Genomic DNA, 21,810 nt, shown 5'->3' with positions numbered 1-21,810 from the left:
GGCAAGAGATTGTTCTCACTTCACATCACCATATGTCTTTGCCTGCTTCAAATTTTGTACCCGTAAATGACAGTTGCATTGAGAGAGCCCTATTCATGGCATCTAGTTTGTATAATGTGATTTGAAGAGGAATCGTGTTCGCACTAAATACCTTCAAAGGCTGTTTTTCCGACTTCAGATGACGTATCTCTGTCGACATTTTCATCTTATCTTTCGTCAATTTCTCAATAAGTCGCTCCATCTTTTCTATCTGATCTTCTGCAGTGGTCTTTATCGTCGTTGCCTCCTCGCGTAAGTCCCTTTTTCATTTTCCAAAACACTGATGCTGTCACCATCTGATTTCTTTGCAGGTTCTTTGCTCTCATTTACTGTTCCCTCTGCTTTGGCTAATGTCTCCTTTCCCACATCTATTATAGATCAACTTTTATGATAACTTTGTTACATATAAAAAATAATGGCTTAACCAAATTGTTTCGCTGCACCAAGGTGCTTATGTTACTTGGATGACAATTGAAAATCTGCTTCGTCGCAGAATCGATGTTTGGTTTAACTATATAGACAGCTAAGAACTGTTCCCATCCATCGACAATCACTGGTATCAATTTTTCAGTTAACATTCCGTTTTAAACGGCACGAACGACTTAGACTCGCATGGATATCCAATGTATTTTGTATACACGATTCGGGGGTATAAATTTCACCAAACACAACTATGACACAACTTCCGCATGCAGTATCGCAAGAAACATGTTCCAAACGGATGTGGAATATCTCACACCTTAGATTATTGCTTAATTGCTTAATTCAAACTCCAAACCGATGTTTACTATCTCCTGTAGCTTGAAACTTTTATGATACATGCATACCGGTTTAATTGAGATCAGAATCAGCTAGGAACTAGACTCTGGTAGCGTAAAAATTAACAGTGTGACACTTATAGGTACTTCTCATGCAATTGAGTACTTACAACACTCCTCAGCGAAACTTAAGTAATCGAACGGTTGCTTTTATATGTAAGATAATATTCCCGTCTTATAGCGTAACATTTGTTATTCTATGTGGAACAGTCAGTGGGGGTAGGGACTTTATAAAATGGATACAATAAGTGTTTCAAAATTTCAGAAAGAACGTATTTTTCTCTGGGTTTGACATTTTGACTCGGACAGAACTGGTACTATATATGAGTTACCACTTCGCAAAACTATTTCGCATAGACATGGGAACATTTGGTCATGAAGCATTTAGATAATGTTAAACTAATGTAGCATGATCTAACTAGGGGTATTTTCAGACTATGACAATCAACACACTTTGATAGGGTGTTATACACGGACGATCCTTAGCTACGCGCTGCAGTAAACCATTGCATGCTTGCTCGGCTGTCCTTGTAACTATTATGAGACATATTGAATCAATCGTACGATAACAAACCATTTGAATACATTTCTTTAATGGCACAATTGTGGTGTTTATTGTTTTGATTAAACTTAACCCTACAGGATATGCTTAGGCTATATACATGGTGTGTATGTATGCCATAGTGTGAATCGTTAATCAAAGTGGAAAAGTCTGACATAGTAAATCACTGGTGCAGCATTGCTGATGGTGTTTACCTTGTTTTTCTCGAGATGTCAGTTGTTGGAGAGCTTGTCTGTATTCCCTGTAATCGATGACGACTCTCATCCTGATCCAAATGGCGTTCCCTTTACTTAGCATCTCTGGTGTGATCAAGGTCTCTTACGCAATTCACCACTTTGGTAGCGCCGCCATAAACCATAGAGAAAGATAGATAGAGTGGCAACGGGTATTGTTTAAGGCGTGAAGCGGTTACGTAACCATCCATGTTCGCCTCGCCTCAGGTTGCTCTCGCCTCTCTTTTCCGAAGAGTGCCGACCATGAATCCTTCGGTAATTTTCGGATTTTCGCCAATTGTTAAGCGAAAGTATGTTCGGCAAAGTTTGTGTTGTTGTTGTCGTGTGGTGCTGAGCAGAATTGACGTGCTGGCGAAAACGGCAGTGTTTTGAGCTTCAGGAAATGAGTTTTACCGTTTTAAAAAATTCCTCTCATATTTTTATGAATATATAATGAGTGTGTTTGAACCAAATTTGAAAGTCTTTTATCGATACTGTCTGGTTTTACTCAATGGTTTACGGTCAGTCATACCGTCTTTTGCACGTGCGTCAAGGAAGGACATGTTTATGAAACTGCTGGCGTGTTATGTTTTGATTGGCGTGAAGCAGTGTTTCTGGCCTGAGAGCTCACAAAGTAACTATGGTTGCTACGCAACTGGCAGTACGATGCCATCTCGTCGTATTTTTCGCATAATCTCGTGTAATTATCAACCACAAACAAAGCCTCCAAAAAGTTTAACACCTTTGAAGCTCATTTTAATATGAAAAGCCAATAGTCTACCGAGACGACCATGGAACAAAAGGCATGCAAGTGTTGCCACTCTGTGTATGTTTCTCTGTGCATAAACCTTGTAGTGCTTTCGATGTTTTTCACTTTGCGTTGTACCGGATTGAGCCTTCTTCAGGATCGCTTACCTCGATGTCAGGTTCAACATCTTCCAGTTCCCGTCCAATTTCTTCATGGACTTCAGATTGCTCTCGAGTGTCGAATAATTGTTCTTCTACCCGAGTCATATCCTGACCGTTGCCTGGGATACCGCCTTAGACTCCCAAGGTGACATGGATAATCTCAGCTGCTGCAGAAAATAGAATGAAACTACAATAAGCCGTCGACAATTTCCATGCGGCACTTGTGTCAGAAAATACTAGAAAACCAATTATTTCTTCACCGTAATGTGCAAAGGATAGAGGGATTGAGTTTTGGATGCAAAAAGGTACACACATACGACATACAGGGAGAGATATAGGAACATTTCAAGGTAAATCACAAAAAGAAATGCAAAACATATAGAAAGATATAATAAGTACAGGAAACAGCTAAGCAGACAACAGTCAGCAAAATTCCACTGATTTCGCTAAGTACTTCACAAAGGCAGCGTTGTTATGATTTGCCATTCAGCAGTCAGACACGTATACCGTTTAGATTGAGTGAATTTAAATTCGCTGCAGCAATAAGAAAACTGGCCATATATTGCAGAAACGTCTTTATTTTAGAGTTTAAAGATAAATTACCTGGTTTATCAGCATGCCCTGTGTCATCCGGACAAGTTCTTTTGGACGAGCCTGCACCCTCGGCTGAGGTAAAATCACAAACACAGCTATGTCCAGTGATGTTATACGCTATGCTATGTGAGCATAATTTGATATTTGTTATGAAAACAGTGAATGCAGAGTGGTAAAACTGCATGGAAGTCACCCCAAGATTTGTAATGTTGTCTGTCTTCATTTTATAACGTGGGTACAAACAGATATTGGACATAATATGGTCTGATAATATTCCTGTTAAGCATGCGTAATTTTGGTTTTGATTGAGTCATACTTGAGAAAAGAGAAAACTCTAAGCCAATATAACGGTCCTGACTTACGACTTTTTCTATGACACAAAATAATGTGAACTTTAAACGGACTGATGATACAACTAAGCATTCTGTGTAAACTGAAATATTTCGTCGTGTATTTGTGCTCGGCCAACTGCAGCCCCAGTTTAAGTTGCCAGAGTACCGATAAACGACTCTATGTTTTAGTCTTCATTCTAATATTATATAGGGCTCAGCCCTTGGTGTCGCGCAAAGATTGGCAATGTTATTTGTATTGATTCATGATAAACTGTAATTGTTACTTCATAAACGTTTATATGACAACTATGCCCAGTTTCCCTCTGATGAAAGCAGTTCACGTACTTACACGACGTCAAACCCTGCAGCAGGGCAGGTATAGATTTTCTGTAGCGTGTAAAAATTTTGGACAAAAATTGGCAATTTTTACAATGATAACAGCCTATGGCGTTAAACAAGGGACGTATTATGCAATAATTATCATTGCAATGGTAACCGCACTACCCACCTTCCACTTGCAAGCTGAAAACTATAGCGTTCCGTCTAAAAACTTGCAATTTTTGAATCTAATTATTGACACAGGGGCGCTCTTCTATAATTCAATCCCAGCATTCTTTGCGTATGCCCCCGTTCATATGCACGACAGTTTTCTCCGTTTATCTATATCAACGATACTTTGTATCAGCGACAAGGTGTATAATAACATTTACTGGCTAATAAAAGAGGTATATTTTATAAAAGGCATGTTATATCATGGTAATTTGTTTCGTATTTGTTTATTTACGAGTACTCAAAAAAAAACATGGCGGCGCCCATCATGAGAAAGAAGGGTACACTTCCGGTTAGTCGCATAGTATATTATGAATAAGCGCATGCGTAGTCAGTAAGCCGCTGGCGCGACTATTAAAAGCGTAGTCTAGAATACAAAATGGTTGGCATTTGGATTTCATGTCACCGTTAAGTTAGGCGACGCGGTGAAACAATGAGGGGTATGTATATGTCTTACTTGATGGCACGAAGTGGAATGATCTTCCCCCATTACGGTGTGGTTGTCTCTAGTGCTGTAATGATTGCTCTCGGGAACTGTACAAACGAAACGGCAAACGTTAATGTTATTGGTACTACGTTAGTTCAGCATCATTGATTAATTGTCGTTCTTCGGATTCAATCTACGTACTATACAGGACGACCAATTCATTACTTAATGGAATCTCAATTTCCCAAAATACATGCACAACAATAAGCTAATGAATTTAGTTTTTAATTGTCGAGAAGCACCATTTCCACCAATTCTTCTCTTAGATTTACATCATCCTGATCGACAAGTAAAGTGACATTCCATCATATACTGGCATTTTTTCTACATCCTCATCCTTTCAAAGTGTTCCAGTAGAATTTGCGTAATGCAAATGATAAATTAACACAATTCAGTGTGTTTCCATCATTTGGCTTTGAACATTTATCCAGCATTAGCTTGCAGAGTACAGCCTGACCGCGTCGTAGTTCCAATTTTTCAGTATGTGACATATGGTACGTTAATACACACACAGAAGGCATAGGACCGAAAAATAACCATTACAGATTCGGTACACGAGAGTACATATTATCCGTGCAAGGTATTAAGTGACTCCATACTTTTTCACCTCTAGCACTTAGAACGTTAACTCCGACTGAGAATGATTTCGCCATACGACAGAAGTTGTCACTCAGACTGTTTTGATAGGACGGACAGGAATATGAGCATGTATCTTTTGGTTTCTGTAAATTATTTCGTTTTGTTCAATGTAAAGCTTGAAGATTTAGCTACTTGTGGCGTTTCTCCATCAGGTTACAACAAGCTCTATAGGGCTTCCAGGGCAAATATCAAATAAAATCAAATTCTCCAGAAAAAAAATCGTGATTTTATGTCGAAATCCAATTTACCTGGCTTAGCATCAGAATCTGCCTCTTGATTATTTATGCTGCCGCTACGCAGGTCGTCACTTTCAACTTCTATCAAGAAATAACGAGTTGTTGCAGTATAAGCGACACGAGAAATGCTATAGATAGGATACAATGTGTGTACACAAAGGTATTTCTAAGCAGCGATAACGTTCCCAGGTTGTAAAGTGTGTATTATATTATACAAATCAAATTGTATACGTGATGTCATGCTGACACGATATGTTAGGTTAGGACTCACTATTAACCTAGGAAGAAACATTCTTATATTGTAAGGGTCATATATCAGTTTCCTCAGCTGTAAATATGTGCCAAAATAATTTTACATGTGACAAAGAACCACGGATATTTAGGACGATGTGATGGCAACCATTTCAATATGGCAACGCGAGCTATTTAGGTAAGAAGTTTGTTTAAGACTGCGCATACTCCGTTCGCATCTTTTATCTTAGAAAACGTATTGATAATGTGTAGCTTATGAACGAAAACTAGGCCGAGTTATATTGAAATAACATCTTCTTCCGGCAAAACCGTTTATTCTTTATAAAGTGGTAGGCAAGGGTTTACGTGGAATGATTAACAATTGCAATTTCCTTACCAGATAAACTTATAAGCATTCGAATTGTAATTGTTGAAAAAGCGCTATAAATTGCAAAATACTCTTCTTTTATTCGTTTAAACGGAATGTTTCGAGTTTTACCAAACCCTTTCTAAGACGTAACGCTGAACAGGAATAATTGTCAGTGACAAGTCTACGATAATACGTAATGCTGTCTGCAAAGATCATAAGTTGGCCGGCGACAGCTGTAACAGACGACATAAAAAGTCAACGTCTGGACGAAATATATTTTGCTCCAGATGAGAAATCTGCTGTTGCGTTGACTTTTTATTTGTGACTGAAGCACTGAAGTAGCAAGTCTAGCTTTATGATGGTACAGGGCTCACATCAGTATGTATACAAATTAAAAAAAATCACATTCAGATTCGAACTGTCGACATACATGTATACAGGGACTGTGGTTACCCAGTCACCCAGCGAAGACATCGGTGTAAAAATAGCTCGGTTGAATCTCTAACTTTGAAGCAATGGAAAGTCCAATTATTTTTCAGAGTTGAATAAGTCATTCATTTACTTGTATATAGTTGAAATGACCAAAAGCCTTTTTAAATAGTATGTGACGTCAATACAAACCTTTGTCAGGGCTTTGGTTGGAAGCATCTTCTGTGAACCCGGATTCTGAAAGGGAGAATGTAAACACAATAAAGTCGTTATAACTGAGAATGAAAAAGTGGAGAAGCAATGAATATCAAACCCCAAAAAGAATGAGCATGTCTGTACCTCTGTCACTTTGTCTGTTTGTCATACATACATCAGACATACATACATATATACGTATATATGTACGTACGTACGCAGGCAAGCACGTCGTTCATGTATGTATGTATGTATATATATATATATATATATATATATATATATATATATTATAATATATATATATATATATATATATATATATATATATATATATATTTAACCAATAAAAAGTATATACATAATGTAAATTATAATTCCACTACAAATGTGTTTCATACAGACAGCAGAGCCTCTTACGTTCATGGAGAACCGAACACAGCCACCCGATGAGTGTATCGGCTCTACTGTCTATGCGAATCAAGTTTGTAGTGCAACTGTAATTTAGCTTATGTTAAGATTATCCTTGTCAATATATATATATATATATATATATATATATATATATATATATATATATATATATATATATATTTATATATTTAAAAACTATCTACTGTTGATTGACCAATCAGAGTGCTCAATTCAGGGTGATTTATTTACTCGTAAAGCCTTATTCTCCAAATTCCAGAAACGAATGACAGCGCCGTAGAAAAGCACTGTCCAATCAAAAGTGTACATGTCATATTCTGTAGACATCTGGTACGTTTTAATATTCAAATTTAGTAACACAGCGGAAACCAGCTGCAACACAAAATCTGCGATGGTACAAACATAAACTAATGTGCCCTAGGGCATTTATAGGATGTTCCATTACATTGGAAGGCTATTTCACAAATAAAAGTTTTAATTTATATCCTAAACATGTTACATTCACAAATGGGACGGTTGACGTAAACACATTGAAAACGAAAATATATCAGTTAGGGGCGATAGTTTTTTAGTCGGATAAAACCTCGTACTCGAGCTCTTCTGGTATATAAAGTCCAACCGTACGATAAAATGTCTCGGCCTGCGGCCCTCCTACTCGGGCTTTATCCTATATTTATTACACCTCACGTATTATTCAGGTACTGTGATTGGCTGAGCCTCACTCACGTGATATAGAACAAAAAGTGATAGAACATGGCTAAGGTGATATAGCCCTGTCGCGTGCGCTGATATAGCCTGTCGCGTACAGTGATATTGCCCACTACCACGTTCTGGATTACCGCGCGTCCTTTCTGCGCGTACCACATCATCGCGTACATTTGCTTGGTATTTTCTGTAAAGAAATGACTTTTGAAAAGGTACAAGAAATTAGTTCGACCTGAAGTACACGACGATGTTTAGTACATTAAACGAGAAAAGCTTTAACAACATAGTCTTCGTTTTGAGATGTTAATTTAAGTTGACCTTCACCTTCATGTAGCATTGCGATCGAGCAAATTGAACGTTTCACTGTGGCGAGTCTCGACACTTTACTGCATTCTGAGCAAAGTTTCGAAAGCAAAAGTGTTTGTTCGGTGTAATAAAATTAATAACACACGCTAGCACGGGCAAGATCACGATTTGTTGCCCGCCCGCGGGCTGGTGCTCATGACGGTAATATTGATGATGCCCTCGCCTTCGGCTCGGGCATCATCAATACAGTCATGAGCACAATCCCTTGGGCGGGCAACAAATCGTTATCTTGCCCTTGCTGGCGTGTGTTATTATTTAATTAATTAATTAATTATTTATTTATTTATTTATTTATTTATTTTTATTTATTTATTTATTTATTTATTTATTTATTTATTTATTTATTTATATACGTACACACACAGATATTACTCACACACACACACACACACACACATATATATATATATATATATATATATATATATATATATATATATATATATATATATATATTTATGTGTGTATGTGAGTGTTGTGTATGTGTATGTGTATGTGTGTGGGTATGTGTGTAAAAACATTCAATCTTATTGACAGAGATTCACAAAAATTACCTTGTGTCCCTCGGCCGATACGAGAGATACTACCAATGAGCCTTTCTAACTCTTCGTAAAGTTCTTCACAAGGTTTATTGGTGGACCTTTCTGCAGATATGAATGAACTGATATCTTTCGCTGGTGACACAGCATTCTCATAGGAATCAATTTTCTTCTCTAACATTTCGTGAAACATATCTTCGTCCTTCATATTTACTGTAAGACACTCGTCGTATGGCGCTAGATATTTCTTGACCATGTGTTTGAAGTCGGGGCTATCTGGCAAGAGTAACGGAACTCCGAGTGATAGTGCCAACTTAGCCGACGGATCGGAAATATGGGTATCTGCGTTACATAGTACCAAATGGCTGTGGAGTAGTTCTTTCTCGAGTTGAATTTGATTATAGCAATGTTTCGGAACAATCTCAATTTTCGATGACGAAATTTCTTTCTGATTCCTTTCCTCCGTTTCGCAGATATCGCCGATAATTTTGAGCACTATTTCTAATTTTCTTTTGTGGGTATCCGCGACACGTTCTAATACCTTGACCATTAATTGTAGACTTGGAAGTTTCCTATGCTGTACAAGTGTAACAATTTCAAATGTCATGTCAACGTTTAGTTTTTCATAACTTCTTTTTGACACATGGCAGAACATTGGTTGAACATGACAGAGCCTGATCGATTCGCATCCTTTATATTCCGATTCGAAGTAATCGTGAGCGCGTTTTCCTATATCGAGGACATGCGGCTTTTTAAGCGACTCTAAAGGTTCTTCCCCTTTATGTAACTCTGAAAGTTCCTGAATTCTCATCGAGAGCTCTCTTTTGTCGCTCGAAATCATTTCTAGGTTGATCAAATCAGGGTCCCACACGTTTATGAAGTACAGCTCGGCGTCGCCAAAGACATCTTTTTTTAATTTTCGCGCCTCCTCAGCTGTTGTAAGGGAGTAAGCAAAGATGATTTTTACTTCGCTTGCTAACTGCTTTAGATTTGGATAGAAGTGATCATGTAAGTAAATGAAATCTGCCTCTGGAATTGAGTCATTACGAAGTAAATTTTCGAATCTCCGCTTTGTTGGTTTAGGATATTTCAACTGGACTTTGAAAAACTTAGCCTCTTTTTCGTCGTCCGCGTTACCACGTACTACCGTTGAATAAATATTTTTGATTTCAAAATCACTGAGAACGTTAGCGAGCAAGCGATTGATCGACGGGATTCCATCACTACACGCCGAGCCCCAACTTTCGTTTACGATCAAAGCAGAAACCTGCAAAGGAGATATTTTAAAGATATATTATAAAGACCACAGTTGGTAAGTTTAATGAAATTTCGATCGATTTTGTCAATATTTACGTAAAAACAAAGGGTCAAAGGCTCATCTTATTTTTACATGTATTTGGAACAAATTGGGATAGTTGGATCGGCACAGTTTCTGAAGAATTTAAGAAATTCGTTAAAAATTACACCATATTTGCTAACCATTTTTCAAATTGTATCCGGAATTTGCGATGTTGTGCAAATGTTATGAGTGAGAATCATTGCATAACTGTATCTTAATGCTTATTAAGAATATTAAATTTGAATGAAAATGTGTGAAATTGTCTATAAGCTTACTTTCTTTCTTACTGCAATACTAGTTCTGAGCTCACTTTTCTACTTTGCCTCAACCAATGACATTTTTCAATTGATTTACAGATATGTCAGTCATTTCAAAAGTATCCCGACTTAAAGTCATCGATTAGAGATATTTTATGCATTTAGTGTGGTTTCTTTCTGGCATTTACACGAAAATAAAGCATTTTCAGAAAATGAATACGATTTAAATGATATACAAAAATAGATGTACTTTCGCTGTTTTGTTCGATGGATACAATATTTTAATTTTGTAAAGTATTCTATCATTTCGCAAAATTTATGCTGTAAAAATTTTCAATTTCATTAAACCTTCGATGTATTTACTCTCATCTGATTTTCCCAATTTCGTTGCCATCGTGTTTTATGCAAACAAACTAGCTGATGGGTTAAGAGCCACTGAAAGATACATATCAAGAGATAGAGTATGTGTGAGATGTAAAAACATACATACAGATATAAATAGAAACATAGATACACAGATACATAGACACACAGATATATACACGTATGCACACATGCGCACTTAAAGACATACAAACATGCCTCCATGCATAATACGTACGTACATCCATCCGTACGTACGTACATCCATCCATACATCCATCCATACATCCATACATACATACATACATACATACATACATACATACATACATACATACATATTACATAGATAAATACATACATACATACATACATACATACATACATACATACATACATACATACATACATACATACATACATACATACATACATACATACATACATACATACATACATACATACATACATACATATTACATAGATAAATTCATGCATGCATGCAGACAGACAGACAGGCAGACGGGCAGACAAGCAAGATAGATAGATAGATAGATAGATAGATAGATAGATAGATAGATAGATAGATAGATAGATAGATAGATAGATAGATAGATAGATAGATAGATAGATAGATTGATTGATTGATTGATTGATAGATAGATAGATAGTGTTTCTGCAGCTTCATTCATTATATAAAGATTTTATTTCGACAATTTAGGTAATGGTTGTGATAGCTCTTTGCCTAGTCTCGCATGCCAGACCTCGAAACCTGCGTGCGGCGCGAGCGGTGAAGCCGCGAGCAGCGAGTAACCGCAGGTTGCGAGGTCTGGCTAGAACCGACGTGCTATATATACTGTCCAATAGAATGCTTCGAAAATCGGCTGGATGAAAGAGTACATCTGTTGTTTATTCATGAATGTAGGTGGGAGCGTCTAAAAATAGCCTTTTGAATTTGACTGAATGATTGTGTCATTCATCCAGAAATGTTTCATTCGAAGTAAACTGCCTTACGTTGACCTCAGACAGTACGGCTTCATAAAATCACGGTTACGCTATCCCCAGTAACCATGATGAAAAAAATCTGCAAAAATGATCTATGCCGTTGAAGAAAGTGGTGATGGACAGCTAGCCCTGCGTAAGATGCTGTGTGTTTCGCTACAGCTAATCGCCCCCCGTGAGTGGAGCGATTAGCTGTAGCGAAACACACAGCATCGTACGCAGGGCTAATGGACAGCCTGAAACCGAAGAAGGAGTTAGCCATGACAGATTATCTGGAAGGAGACGACGTTTCCGTGAATTTGCCGACAAGATATGGCCAATCTCTAATTTTAAGATTCCTCCGGCATTGCTTCCATGCTTACGGTTGCATTTTGTTGATCGTCGACATCCTCTGTGCTGTTTGCTTTTTCATTTTGCTCCGTTCAAACGAAGCTCAGATTTTGGCCCCATTCAACTGCCGATGAGCTGGTGGTAAATGGCGTCACAAATAAATTCCCGTTGATTTTTGCTTAAGTGTTTTTTCGGCGCAGATATGTGAAACGTAGTGGACAAGTACACTGAAAATGTGTTATGGCCGTCTGTACGCAGGTACGCGGTGGTCCAAAGTTATACTTATTAGCATAGGAAAGACAGCCACTTTTGACGTCATCACATTCCTAAGCAGTTGGTTCTTGCCAGACCTCGTAACCTGCGGTTACTCGCTGCTCGCGGCTTCGCCGCTCGCGTCGCATGCAGGTTCGAGGTCTGGCATGCGAGACTACTCTTTGCCTTGAAGTATGCCGCACACGAGAGAAATTAGCTGAGCAAAATTTTGTGAGCTTTGTCCTCGCGAACGGTTACGCAAAATATCCCTCTTGTTTCACATTTTTTGCCTAGCGAGGCAAATTCTCACCGTGTGCGCCGGACAAAGTGATTTTCCTCACGTCTTTTTTACAAAAGCGTGCGAAGGCCGCTGTACGCAAAAGAAAGATTGGCCAATCTGGGCGGTAATTTAGGACGAGGAATTTGCCGCGCCACACAAAAAATATCAAACAGGTTGGATATCTTGCTCAACTGCTCGTGAGGACAAAAACTCACAAAAATTCGACCGCACACGAGAGTAAACTAGCTGAACAAACAGCCTCGAATTGATTTGTCTCGTGTGCGACAGGCTTTAGCTTGTCGGAAGTTTCCAGTCGACGGGATGTCGCAACGTCACAACAATATAACGATGCTTGACCTCTACCACCTCTACCATAGGGTGACAAAATACAATGGTGCATATTTAGTTAGTTATAAGGTTATCGATTTCTGTTCATAAGTTATGCCCATGATTACTCATTCTAGTTTAGGCAACCTGGTGTAATCTATCAACAAAAAAATAAACCTGTCCTAAAATGCCATGTCCTTATGTGTACGGAGCTGGGCGCCACTAGCAATAAAACCCTGTGCTCCTTTGGGCTAGTATGTAGCAAATAACTGCGAGGTTAAAGGGCCGTAAATAGCTCTTGATCAATGCGAAAATGGTCGTCAGATGTCACAGTATTTTCAGTATATAGTGTTAACTTTAGCGGAACAGTCAGGGGACTGCGAGAATACCAGACTGCTCTTCTCACTCTAATAATGATAGTTTGATAACAAATCTTCCACTATGTTTGGATTTCTGATCTTTTCAGAGAAACGAATGCGATTTAAATGATATACAATAACCAATTATTTTTGATGTTTTGTTCGATGGATAAAATATTTTAATTTTGTAAAGTATTCTATCATTTTGCAAAATTTAAGCTGTAAAAATTTCAATTTCATTAATCCTCCGATGTACTTATTCTCATCTGATTATCCCAATTTCGTCGCTAACGAGTAATATGCAAACGAACTAGCTGATTGATAGCCATTGAAACATACATATCAAGAGATAGAGTATGCAAGAGATGTAAAAACATACATATATATAAATAGAAACATAAATACACAGGTACATAGATAAACAGATACATACGCACATACATACATACATACATACATACATACATACATACATACATACATACATACATACATACATACATACATACATACATACATACATACATACATACATACATACATACATACATACATACATACATACATACATACATACATACATACATACATACATACATACATACATACATACATACATACATACATACATACATACATACATACATACATACATACATGCGTGTATGCATGCATGCATGCATGCAGACAGACAGACAGACAGACAGACGGCAGAAAAGCAAAAGAGAATGATAGATAGATAGATAGATAGATAGATAGATAGATAGATAGATAGATAGATAGATAGATAGATAGATAGATAGATAGATAGATAGATAGATAGATAGATAGATAGATACATACATAGATAGATAGATAGATAGATAGATAGATAGATAGATAGATAGATAGATAGATAGATAGATAGATAGATAGATAGATAGATAGATAGAGTTTCTGCAGCTTAACTTATTATATAAATATTTTATTTCGACAATTTAAGGTAATGGTAGTGATAGCTCTTTGCCTTGAAGCATGCCGAACGCGAGAGAAATTATCTAAGCAAAAGTTTGTTTTTGTTCTTGCGAGCAGTTGCGCAAAATAGCTATCGTGTTTCATGTTTTTTGCCTCGCGAGACAAATTCCTTATCTAGTGTTCCGGACAAAGTGATTTTCCTTACGTCTTTTTTACTAAAGCGCGCGAGGGCCGCTGTACGCATTAGAAAGATTGGCCAATCAGGGCGATAATTTATGACGAGGAATTCGCTGCTAAACTGCTCGTGAGGACAAAAACTCACGAAAAATCAACCGCACACTAGAGTAAACTAGCTGGACAAACAGCCTCAAATTAATTTGTCTCGTGTGCGGCAGGCTTTAGCTTGTCGGAAGTACCCAGTCGACGGGATGTCGCAACGTCACAACAATATAACAATGCTTGACCTCTACCACCTCTACCATAGGTTGACAGAAATACAATGGTGCATATTTAATTGGCTAGAAGGTTATCGATTTCTGTACATAGGTTACACCTATGATTAGTCATTCTAGTATCGGCAACCTGCTGTAATCCATCAACAAAACGATCAACCTGTCCTATAAAGGCAGGTCCTTATGTGTACGGAGCTGGGCGCCACTGACAATAAATCCCTACACTGTGCTCCTTTGGGCTAGTATGTAACAAATTACAGCTGGCTTTGAGTACCGTAGTAAACTACATAGCTCTTGATCAATGCGCAAATGGTCGTAAGATGTCACAGTATTTTCAGTATATAGTGTTAACTTTAGCGGAACAGTTAAGGAACTCAGAGAATACCAGACTGCTCTTCTGTTGTACCCAAGGCCAAATGATGATAGTTTGATAACAAATCTTACACTATAGTTTGAATTGCTGATCTTCGCCGACCTTGGAAACTGATTCATCCATCGCATCTGTTGGCAGCTTCATATTAAAATGGTTCTCGCATGTTCTGTGAAGTATGACCTGATAGCTCTTTTGGAAAATATTGTTGCTATAGATATGGAAGCTGTGATTCCTTCATAGGCAACGCGGGAGAGGATTTATATGGCAGAGTAATTTTTAGCTAACGTGCGTGAACACGTGGGCTAACGTCACAGCGATGTCTGTCTGTCTGTCCATGTGTGTGTGTTTTGTGTGTATGTATGTGTGAGTGTGTATGTCTGTCTGTCTGTCTTTTTACATGATAACTCAAAAACGCCTGAACGGATTCATATCAGATTTGGTAGACAGGTACCATATGCTACTTGCAAGTACTGATTAGATTTTGGTTAGTGTGCCTTGTATATTAATGAAGAAATGCAATATCATTTCTTCCGTACAATGGTTTCCCTATGGAGACGGTAGACACATATCAAGAAATACTGCATAAAATTTCATAAAATTTCTCCCAAATGACAAGCTCAGAACATTATCGTGATACTGTGAGTGTCATGTCAATTATCTGCTCATTTTCATATTTAATGAACTTTTGTTATTAATGATATAACTCTGAAATTCCTACATACATACATACATACATACATACATACATACATACATACATACATACATACATACATACATACATACATACATCACACACACACACACACCACACACACACATACATACATACATACATACATACATACATACATACATACATACATACATAAATACATACAAACATACATACATACATACATACATACATACATACATACATACATACATACATACATACATACATACATACATACATACATACATACATACATACATACATACATACATACATACATACATACATACATACATACATACAGACATACATACATACATACATACATACATACATACATACATACATACATACAGGCAGACTGGCGGACGGGCAGAAAAGCAAGATCTAATTATGATAGAAAGATAGATAGATAGATAGATAGATAGATAGATAGATAGATAGATAGATAGATAGATAGATAGATAGATAGATAGATAGATAGATAGATAGATAGATAGATAGATAGATAGATAGATAGATAGATAGATATACAGACAGACAGACAGACAGACAGACAGACAGACAGACAGACAGACAGACAGACAGATAGATAGATAGATAGATAGATAGATAGATAGATAGATAGATAGATAGATAGATAGATAGATAGATAGATAGATAGATAGATAGATAGATAGATAGATAGATAGATAGATAGATAGATAGATAGATAGATAGATAGATAGATAGATAGATAGATAGATAGATAGATAGGCTTTGCAGCTTCATTCATCATTATAATTATGCTTATGGAAAAACTTGATACATACATGAAGTCATTTACCTTATCTGAAACTGACATACTTAAGTTCTTGTATTCTGGGATTTAAAAACGCCGAGGAGTCACGACTGAAAATCAATGAACAACCATGGAAAAAGAATAAAAACAGTCCTGTCATGTAAAGTAAACAACAATGACGGGGAAAATATCATAATCTAGACTAAAACGTAATGCCAATTTGAGCAAAGACAATGCTTCAGGGTCCGTGAGAATTTCAGGTATAAAGTCTAATTGACAAAGTATATGCCTGTTAATTCAAATATATCTTATTAACGAGGTGACACGAGGTAACACGATAATGTAACATTGACAAACTATGCGCTGATTGAACAGTTACAATTGTCAAAATAAGGTTTGTATTTTTTTGAAATTAACTTTAAACAACGATGCTACATTAAGGTCCAAATTAATTAATTACGCTTTAAATTTCTGGCTCAAAACAAACCAGTTTATTATTATGGTTCCTAATTAGCTTTTTCAAGGATGTTTAAGGCAAAATATTTCAACTGAATTTTCCAAGAAAAAATCAGACGGCGTGTAATATTTCTTTGTGATATGGGACGATAAAGTAATCCTATAGGATACCTGACCTTCAGGACGAAATCTTAGAAATATTCAAGCTTCTCTAGTAAGCAGTGCATGATTCAGCAGATCAACTCAAAGGTAGACTCGGACTCTCAGACTTTGTCATTTTTTTGATCTACTACAAAGCTCTTGGTGTAGGAAACCTTTTCAACGGCTTACTTTTTAGAATATCGAAACAAACATTATTTATTTTAAATTATTAAATCATTAAATTATTAATTTATTTTAAATTATTGTTAGAATTATTTTTAGAATATCGAAAATTTTATGTTTCTCCAAATAGCGCTGACACGGTGGTGGCGGCCATTTCGAATTTCATATATCGGTAAATCTTGGGTAATTTGTTTCTCCAGTAACACAATTTGCAATTTCATCCGTGATACAATTTTGAACATCAAAGATTTCCCAGAGTCGACGTGTGCAAAAAGTTGTGCGATAGACACATTTCGTATTGTTATGCCATATATCACAAGCCACTTGCAGTGTAATTATTACATAAAGCACTTGCAAATGTGAAAAATTGCCGGCTATTAACTAAACACGATAGGTTTTAGATAATTAAAACTTTTGCCTGTAGGGAGAGGGAGTTTGGCTATATTTCGATTAGTGTGCGCAAAAGCACTTGGCCTACTGTTTTTTTATATCGCTACATCTCTCTACACGTTTTTATATATTGCAAAATATCGCGCTATATCGGCGTGTACAGTGCGGCACCAGCGCTACAAACTCACATTCTTTTGACCTACAAAGGGTTCAGTTCACGTGTAAAATAACGTAACAATCATTTTGGATACACTGTTTCAATTCATTCATTCTATTGCTTGCGTCAGTGTCGATTTGGCGCTAAACAAAGGTTGATTTTAGAGGGGGTATTGGGTGGTTGCAGCTTATTCATGATGTCATAGCGACGTAATACCGATTGTAGGTATGCTGATACAGAATGAGGCTTGGTTGGATTTTCGCACTTCCACTTTCATTTAGAGAAGGGGGAAGGGGGGTTGAGGCCAAGCACATTAGTTGCGTTTACCGTGCGCATGTTTTAATTATCCACTTTTGTGTCTATTCATCAAAATTATGTCGCAGACTTTACATTTTCTGGGGCCCTGTTGATGTTGATTTTAGCCTTTCTAGGAAACGCTTCCCTGATATCATTATGATCGCCGTCTGTGTCGCATGCAACACACCCTTATTATCATCGACACCATGATATTTGTCAGCTTGTCATGTGCTCTCTCTCTCTCTCTCTCTCTCTCTCTCTCTCTCTCTTCTCTCTCTCTCTCCTCTCTCTCTCTCTCTCTTTTGTAGATTTGTCACCCACAGGTTATCCCAACTCATAATGTGACATATTTGTTCCCTTAGACACGATATGGTCCGAATGTTTGGGTTTAAATCCATGAAACTATGTGGTGATCAAACGATTGCGTTTCATTGCGATCGAGAGCGTGGCTACACAATGCCAAAGCTGGGATTTTCCATAAGTTCGTTATTGATACAGTGTTTCAAATGCTGCTTTCAGACTTTACCGCGCTATCAAAACATGAGCATAAAATTGCGATATTTTGTCTTTTCCGAGGGAGTGTAATTGCTAGAAACAACAGCAAATTTACAGGTCACTACACTATGCGCCTTGGTCACATGCTGTGTCTCGAGCGCGATTTTCGCACTGTCAGTAAATATTTCAGGGCAGACACCAAACATGAGTCATTCTAGTATATGCAACTAAACTTATTTGAAATAACCCCAATTAATCGATCGGTCCTAAATAGTGACATGCTCATGTTGTGGGTAAAATACTTGTTGCCCTATAACATAAACTCCCAACCCCGTAAAGGTATGACTTGGAGAAAACTAAAGAAACAAATGAGTGGATACTGAAAACATCATCTCATGCCGTCTGCATAGGGTTGTCGGGAATTCGAATGCAATGTGTAAACGTTCAATTTCTACGTGAAAAAAATGATTGGGATACTTTTTGAATTACTCAATTAAAAAAGTTTTATACTTTTCAAACTTAGATAAAATAGCAGACTATTGGACAAAAGCAAAAATGTAATGTGGCGATCACTAATCTAGCAAAATATACCATTGATTATTTTTTGACATTTGAATGGTGCTGTAGATAGATAATCAATAAGAAAATGAAGAATACAACTAAGTGTAGGAAGTTATTTCCTTGCGTCATGCGTAATACATGCATTCATGTTGATTTCCAAAAGACTTTAACGCGATTGGAACTAATTTGGAATATTGGATGGTGAAGTAATATCGATTTAATCTACAAATGTTATCTCATCTGCTTTCTGTCCATATTCCACACTTGTTTTTATAATTTGCGATATAGCAACATTCAGCTATAATGCACCTAATGCTTTTGAGAAATTTGCAAAATATGAAAATCCAAGTATCCAAAATTAGTTCCAATCGTGTTTTTTCCACCCACTTTGGAGCTTGCGTCTGAAAATACAATGAGCCGGACGAGACAGGTTCTGTCAAAGCGTACCACATATCACATTTATTGCAGTTTCGTGTCAAATAGTTTCTAACATTTGCATACTGAGAGACACAAAGTGAGTATTAGCATACTGGGAGACACGTTACAATTTCTTTTGTTGTTTTTACATATTACATACGTAACGAAAATGTAAATTTGTGGAAAATCAACAGGTGAAAAGTTTCAGTGTACACACAACTGTGGTATAAACTTAAACACAGGAGCATTCTCAGCTCACACACATGTATGTCTAGTTGTACAATCTTTAAATACGATAGAATTCAACAGTACTTCGAATTCGAGAGATTACCTTGAAAACAAAGATTCTAATTGCAACTAGCCCGATATTGTTGTACGTGTATTTATCGCTGTTGTTCTTTACATAAGAGTGAGCGTAGGGTAATATGACATTAAACTGGTCCAATAATCATTTCCATTCAAGGTAATATATAACCAGATCCATAGGACAATTGTGATTTACAAATATACGTAGGACCATCCTGAACCACTGATAGTTAGTGGTGGTACCAGGTGTCCGGAACGGGTAAGCGTACCCTGCTAGCATGCTACACCCGTCAGGATTAGTCCCATGATTGTCTAAATATTGTACAAAATGATACAATTTATGAATCACTGTAATAAGTAAAAGCCGGGAATGTTGTAGCTAATCATTTGAGTAAACGAAGTGTCATATTTGGCCACTATGTCGTCATATTGACCGTCGAACTTTTTGAAAGTCCTAACGAGTCTTTTTGTGTCACTAGTTTTGTTGCCAATGAGCTGTGTCCCAGTTGAAAATTAGCATAGGAATCACAAGCCCTACAATATCTGAGAAAGTGAGACACTTACACACCAAGTGGGGATAGTTTATGATTTTATATGATGTTTAATGTGAGTGAAGCTTAGACCAGTAAATGAAATTGTTGAGTTTGGAGGGACTTTTGTCTCAATTTCAAACATATAAGGTCATGCTGAGGACCCTATAGAACAGCGTAAGACAATGGTGAGAAACACTGAATTTTAGACTTGACGGAAAATGCGTAAGCTCTCACCGAGATCATGTGTTTGTAAAATACTCAGTTTCAAATTTTTACATAGAATATTATCGGAAGCTAAAAGAAACAATAGAAACAATGTGTACATACAACATAAGGTATGCAGTCTGACATCTAAGTTCGTACGTTTAAATACTATACAATTACTTTGAGTACACACACAGACACAGACACACAGACACACACACACACACAGACACACAACACACATATATATATATATATATGTATATATAAGGTTTTAAGCAAAGGTTGGTCTACAATTCCAGACTGATGTCTTCCGTTTTGAGAGTTAGCTATGGTCTAAGCCGATGGCCAAATAAATTGGAATTTACGCTAGACAAATTTTATTTGAATTTTTCGACCGATTTTCTCAGCTGACGATTCAAGAAATACGGAACTAAACTACTTTGAAATTGAAGTTACCGAGAGCAAAGAATCTCAAGATTTCCTGTTTTTATACGGAAGTTTGATAACAAGAATACGGAAATTTGATAAGTCTGTGGTATTTATGGTGATTCACCACGCTGACGTGGACTTAGGTCATGGGACCATGACAAACAGAAAGTAAATAACAATGATATCACATGGGTGTGGACTTGCAATTTGTAAAGGTAAGGGGAGCGAAAGATATTTCAGGTCCCCCTAGACGCAGTGCAAAAATTCCAAGTCCCCCTCCACTTAACACAAACTTTTCGAATCCCCTGAATTCCTCAAGCCCCCTCACCGATTTTTTGAACGCAGCCTAACCCGGTCAGTCATGGCCGATGTTAGAAGTCCAAATATTTAGCCAACAAAATAAAGCGTACGTACCGATTTTTCAAAGTCAAGATCGTCGATCGAGGAGAAAACAAACCTTACGATGATCAATATCACAGAAGTCCAGTTTGTAAAGAGAGCTCTACACTCCGAATCACCTATGAATTCTACAAAGTAGCCTTTCCGTTGGTAATCGGTATAAACGACGCTGTGCCTGTCGACAAAACGAAAGTAATGATTTAAAAGCTTTTCCTTTAAAGTATTAGAAAAAAGAAAGTCAGAATTTATGATAGCATTTTGTTTAGATAAATCTGCATGTGAAATCCAGGTTCAAGAGGATATAGTTTTCTTTAAATGGTTCTATGAAATTCAGCACGCTACTCACTGTGGTGGTTGTCTGCCGTCGACAGCTGAACAGAAAAGCACGAAAGGAATGTGATCTGTGAC

The 21,810-nt window shown here is 37.1% G+C and overlaps 2 protein-coding genes across 2 annotated transcripts in view; both read right to left on the bottom strand.

The window, feature by feature from the left end:
• The window catches only part of LOC139129404 (uncharacterized), a 355,444-nt gene extending 333,634 nt beyond the window's left edge, over window positions 1–21,810 (bottom strand). Inside the window, exons 1-2 of the mRNA XM_070695033.1 lie at window positions 21,749–21,810; window positions 21,418–21,577 (exon numbers count right to left, since the gene is read on the bottom strand). The gene's annotated coding sequence lies outside the window, so the exon portion shown is untranslated. The remainder of the gene's footprint in view (window positions 1–21,417; window positions 21,578–21,748) is intronic.
• Window positions 2,642–16,531, bottom strand: LOC139130269 (uncharacterized). Its single transcript, XM_070696022.1, has 7 exons — window positions 16,477–16,531; window positions 8,660–9,911; window positions 6,600–6,644; window positions 5,390–5,458; window positions 4,473–4,549; window positions 3,144–3,206; window positions 2,642–2,707 (listed from the first exon to the last, which is right to left on the bottom strand). Exons 1-7 carry the CDS (start codon window positions 16,492–16,494, stop codon window positions 2,642–2,644), a joined length of 1,590 nt encoding a protein of 529 aa, XP_070552123.1. The 5' UTR covers window positions 16,495–16,531.

The sequence above is a fragment of the Ptychodera flava genome, chromosome 3 (assembly GCF_041260155.1).
Source record: "Ptychodera flava strain L36383 chromosome 3, AS_Pfla_20210202, whole genome shotgun sequence".
In the NCBI taxonomy this organism is placed as follows: Eukaryota; Metazoa; Hemichordata; class Enteropneusta; family Ptychoderidae; genus Ptychodera; species Ptychodera flava.
The sequence above is the reverse complement of the archived record's forward strand: the minus strand, read 5'-3'. Positions and strand labels throughout refer to the sequence as shown.

Coding starts and splice junctions, on each gene's coding strand:
- LOC139130269 (XM_070696022.1), bottom strand. Junction 4,550..5,389: donor AGATTCTGATGCTAAGCCAG/GTAAATTGGATT, acceptor TCGTTTGTACAG/TTCCCGAGAGCAATCATTAC. Junction 2,708..3,143: donor AGGGCATGCTGATAAACCAG/GTAATTTATCTT, acceptor TATTTTCTGCAG/CAGCTGAGATTATCCATGTC.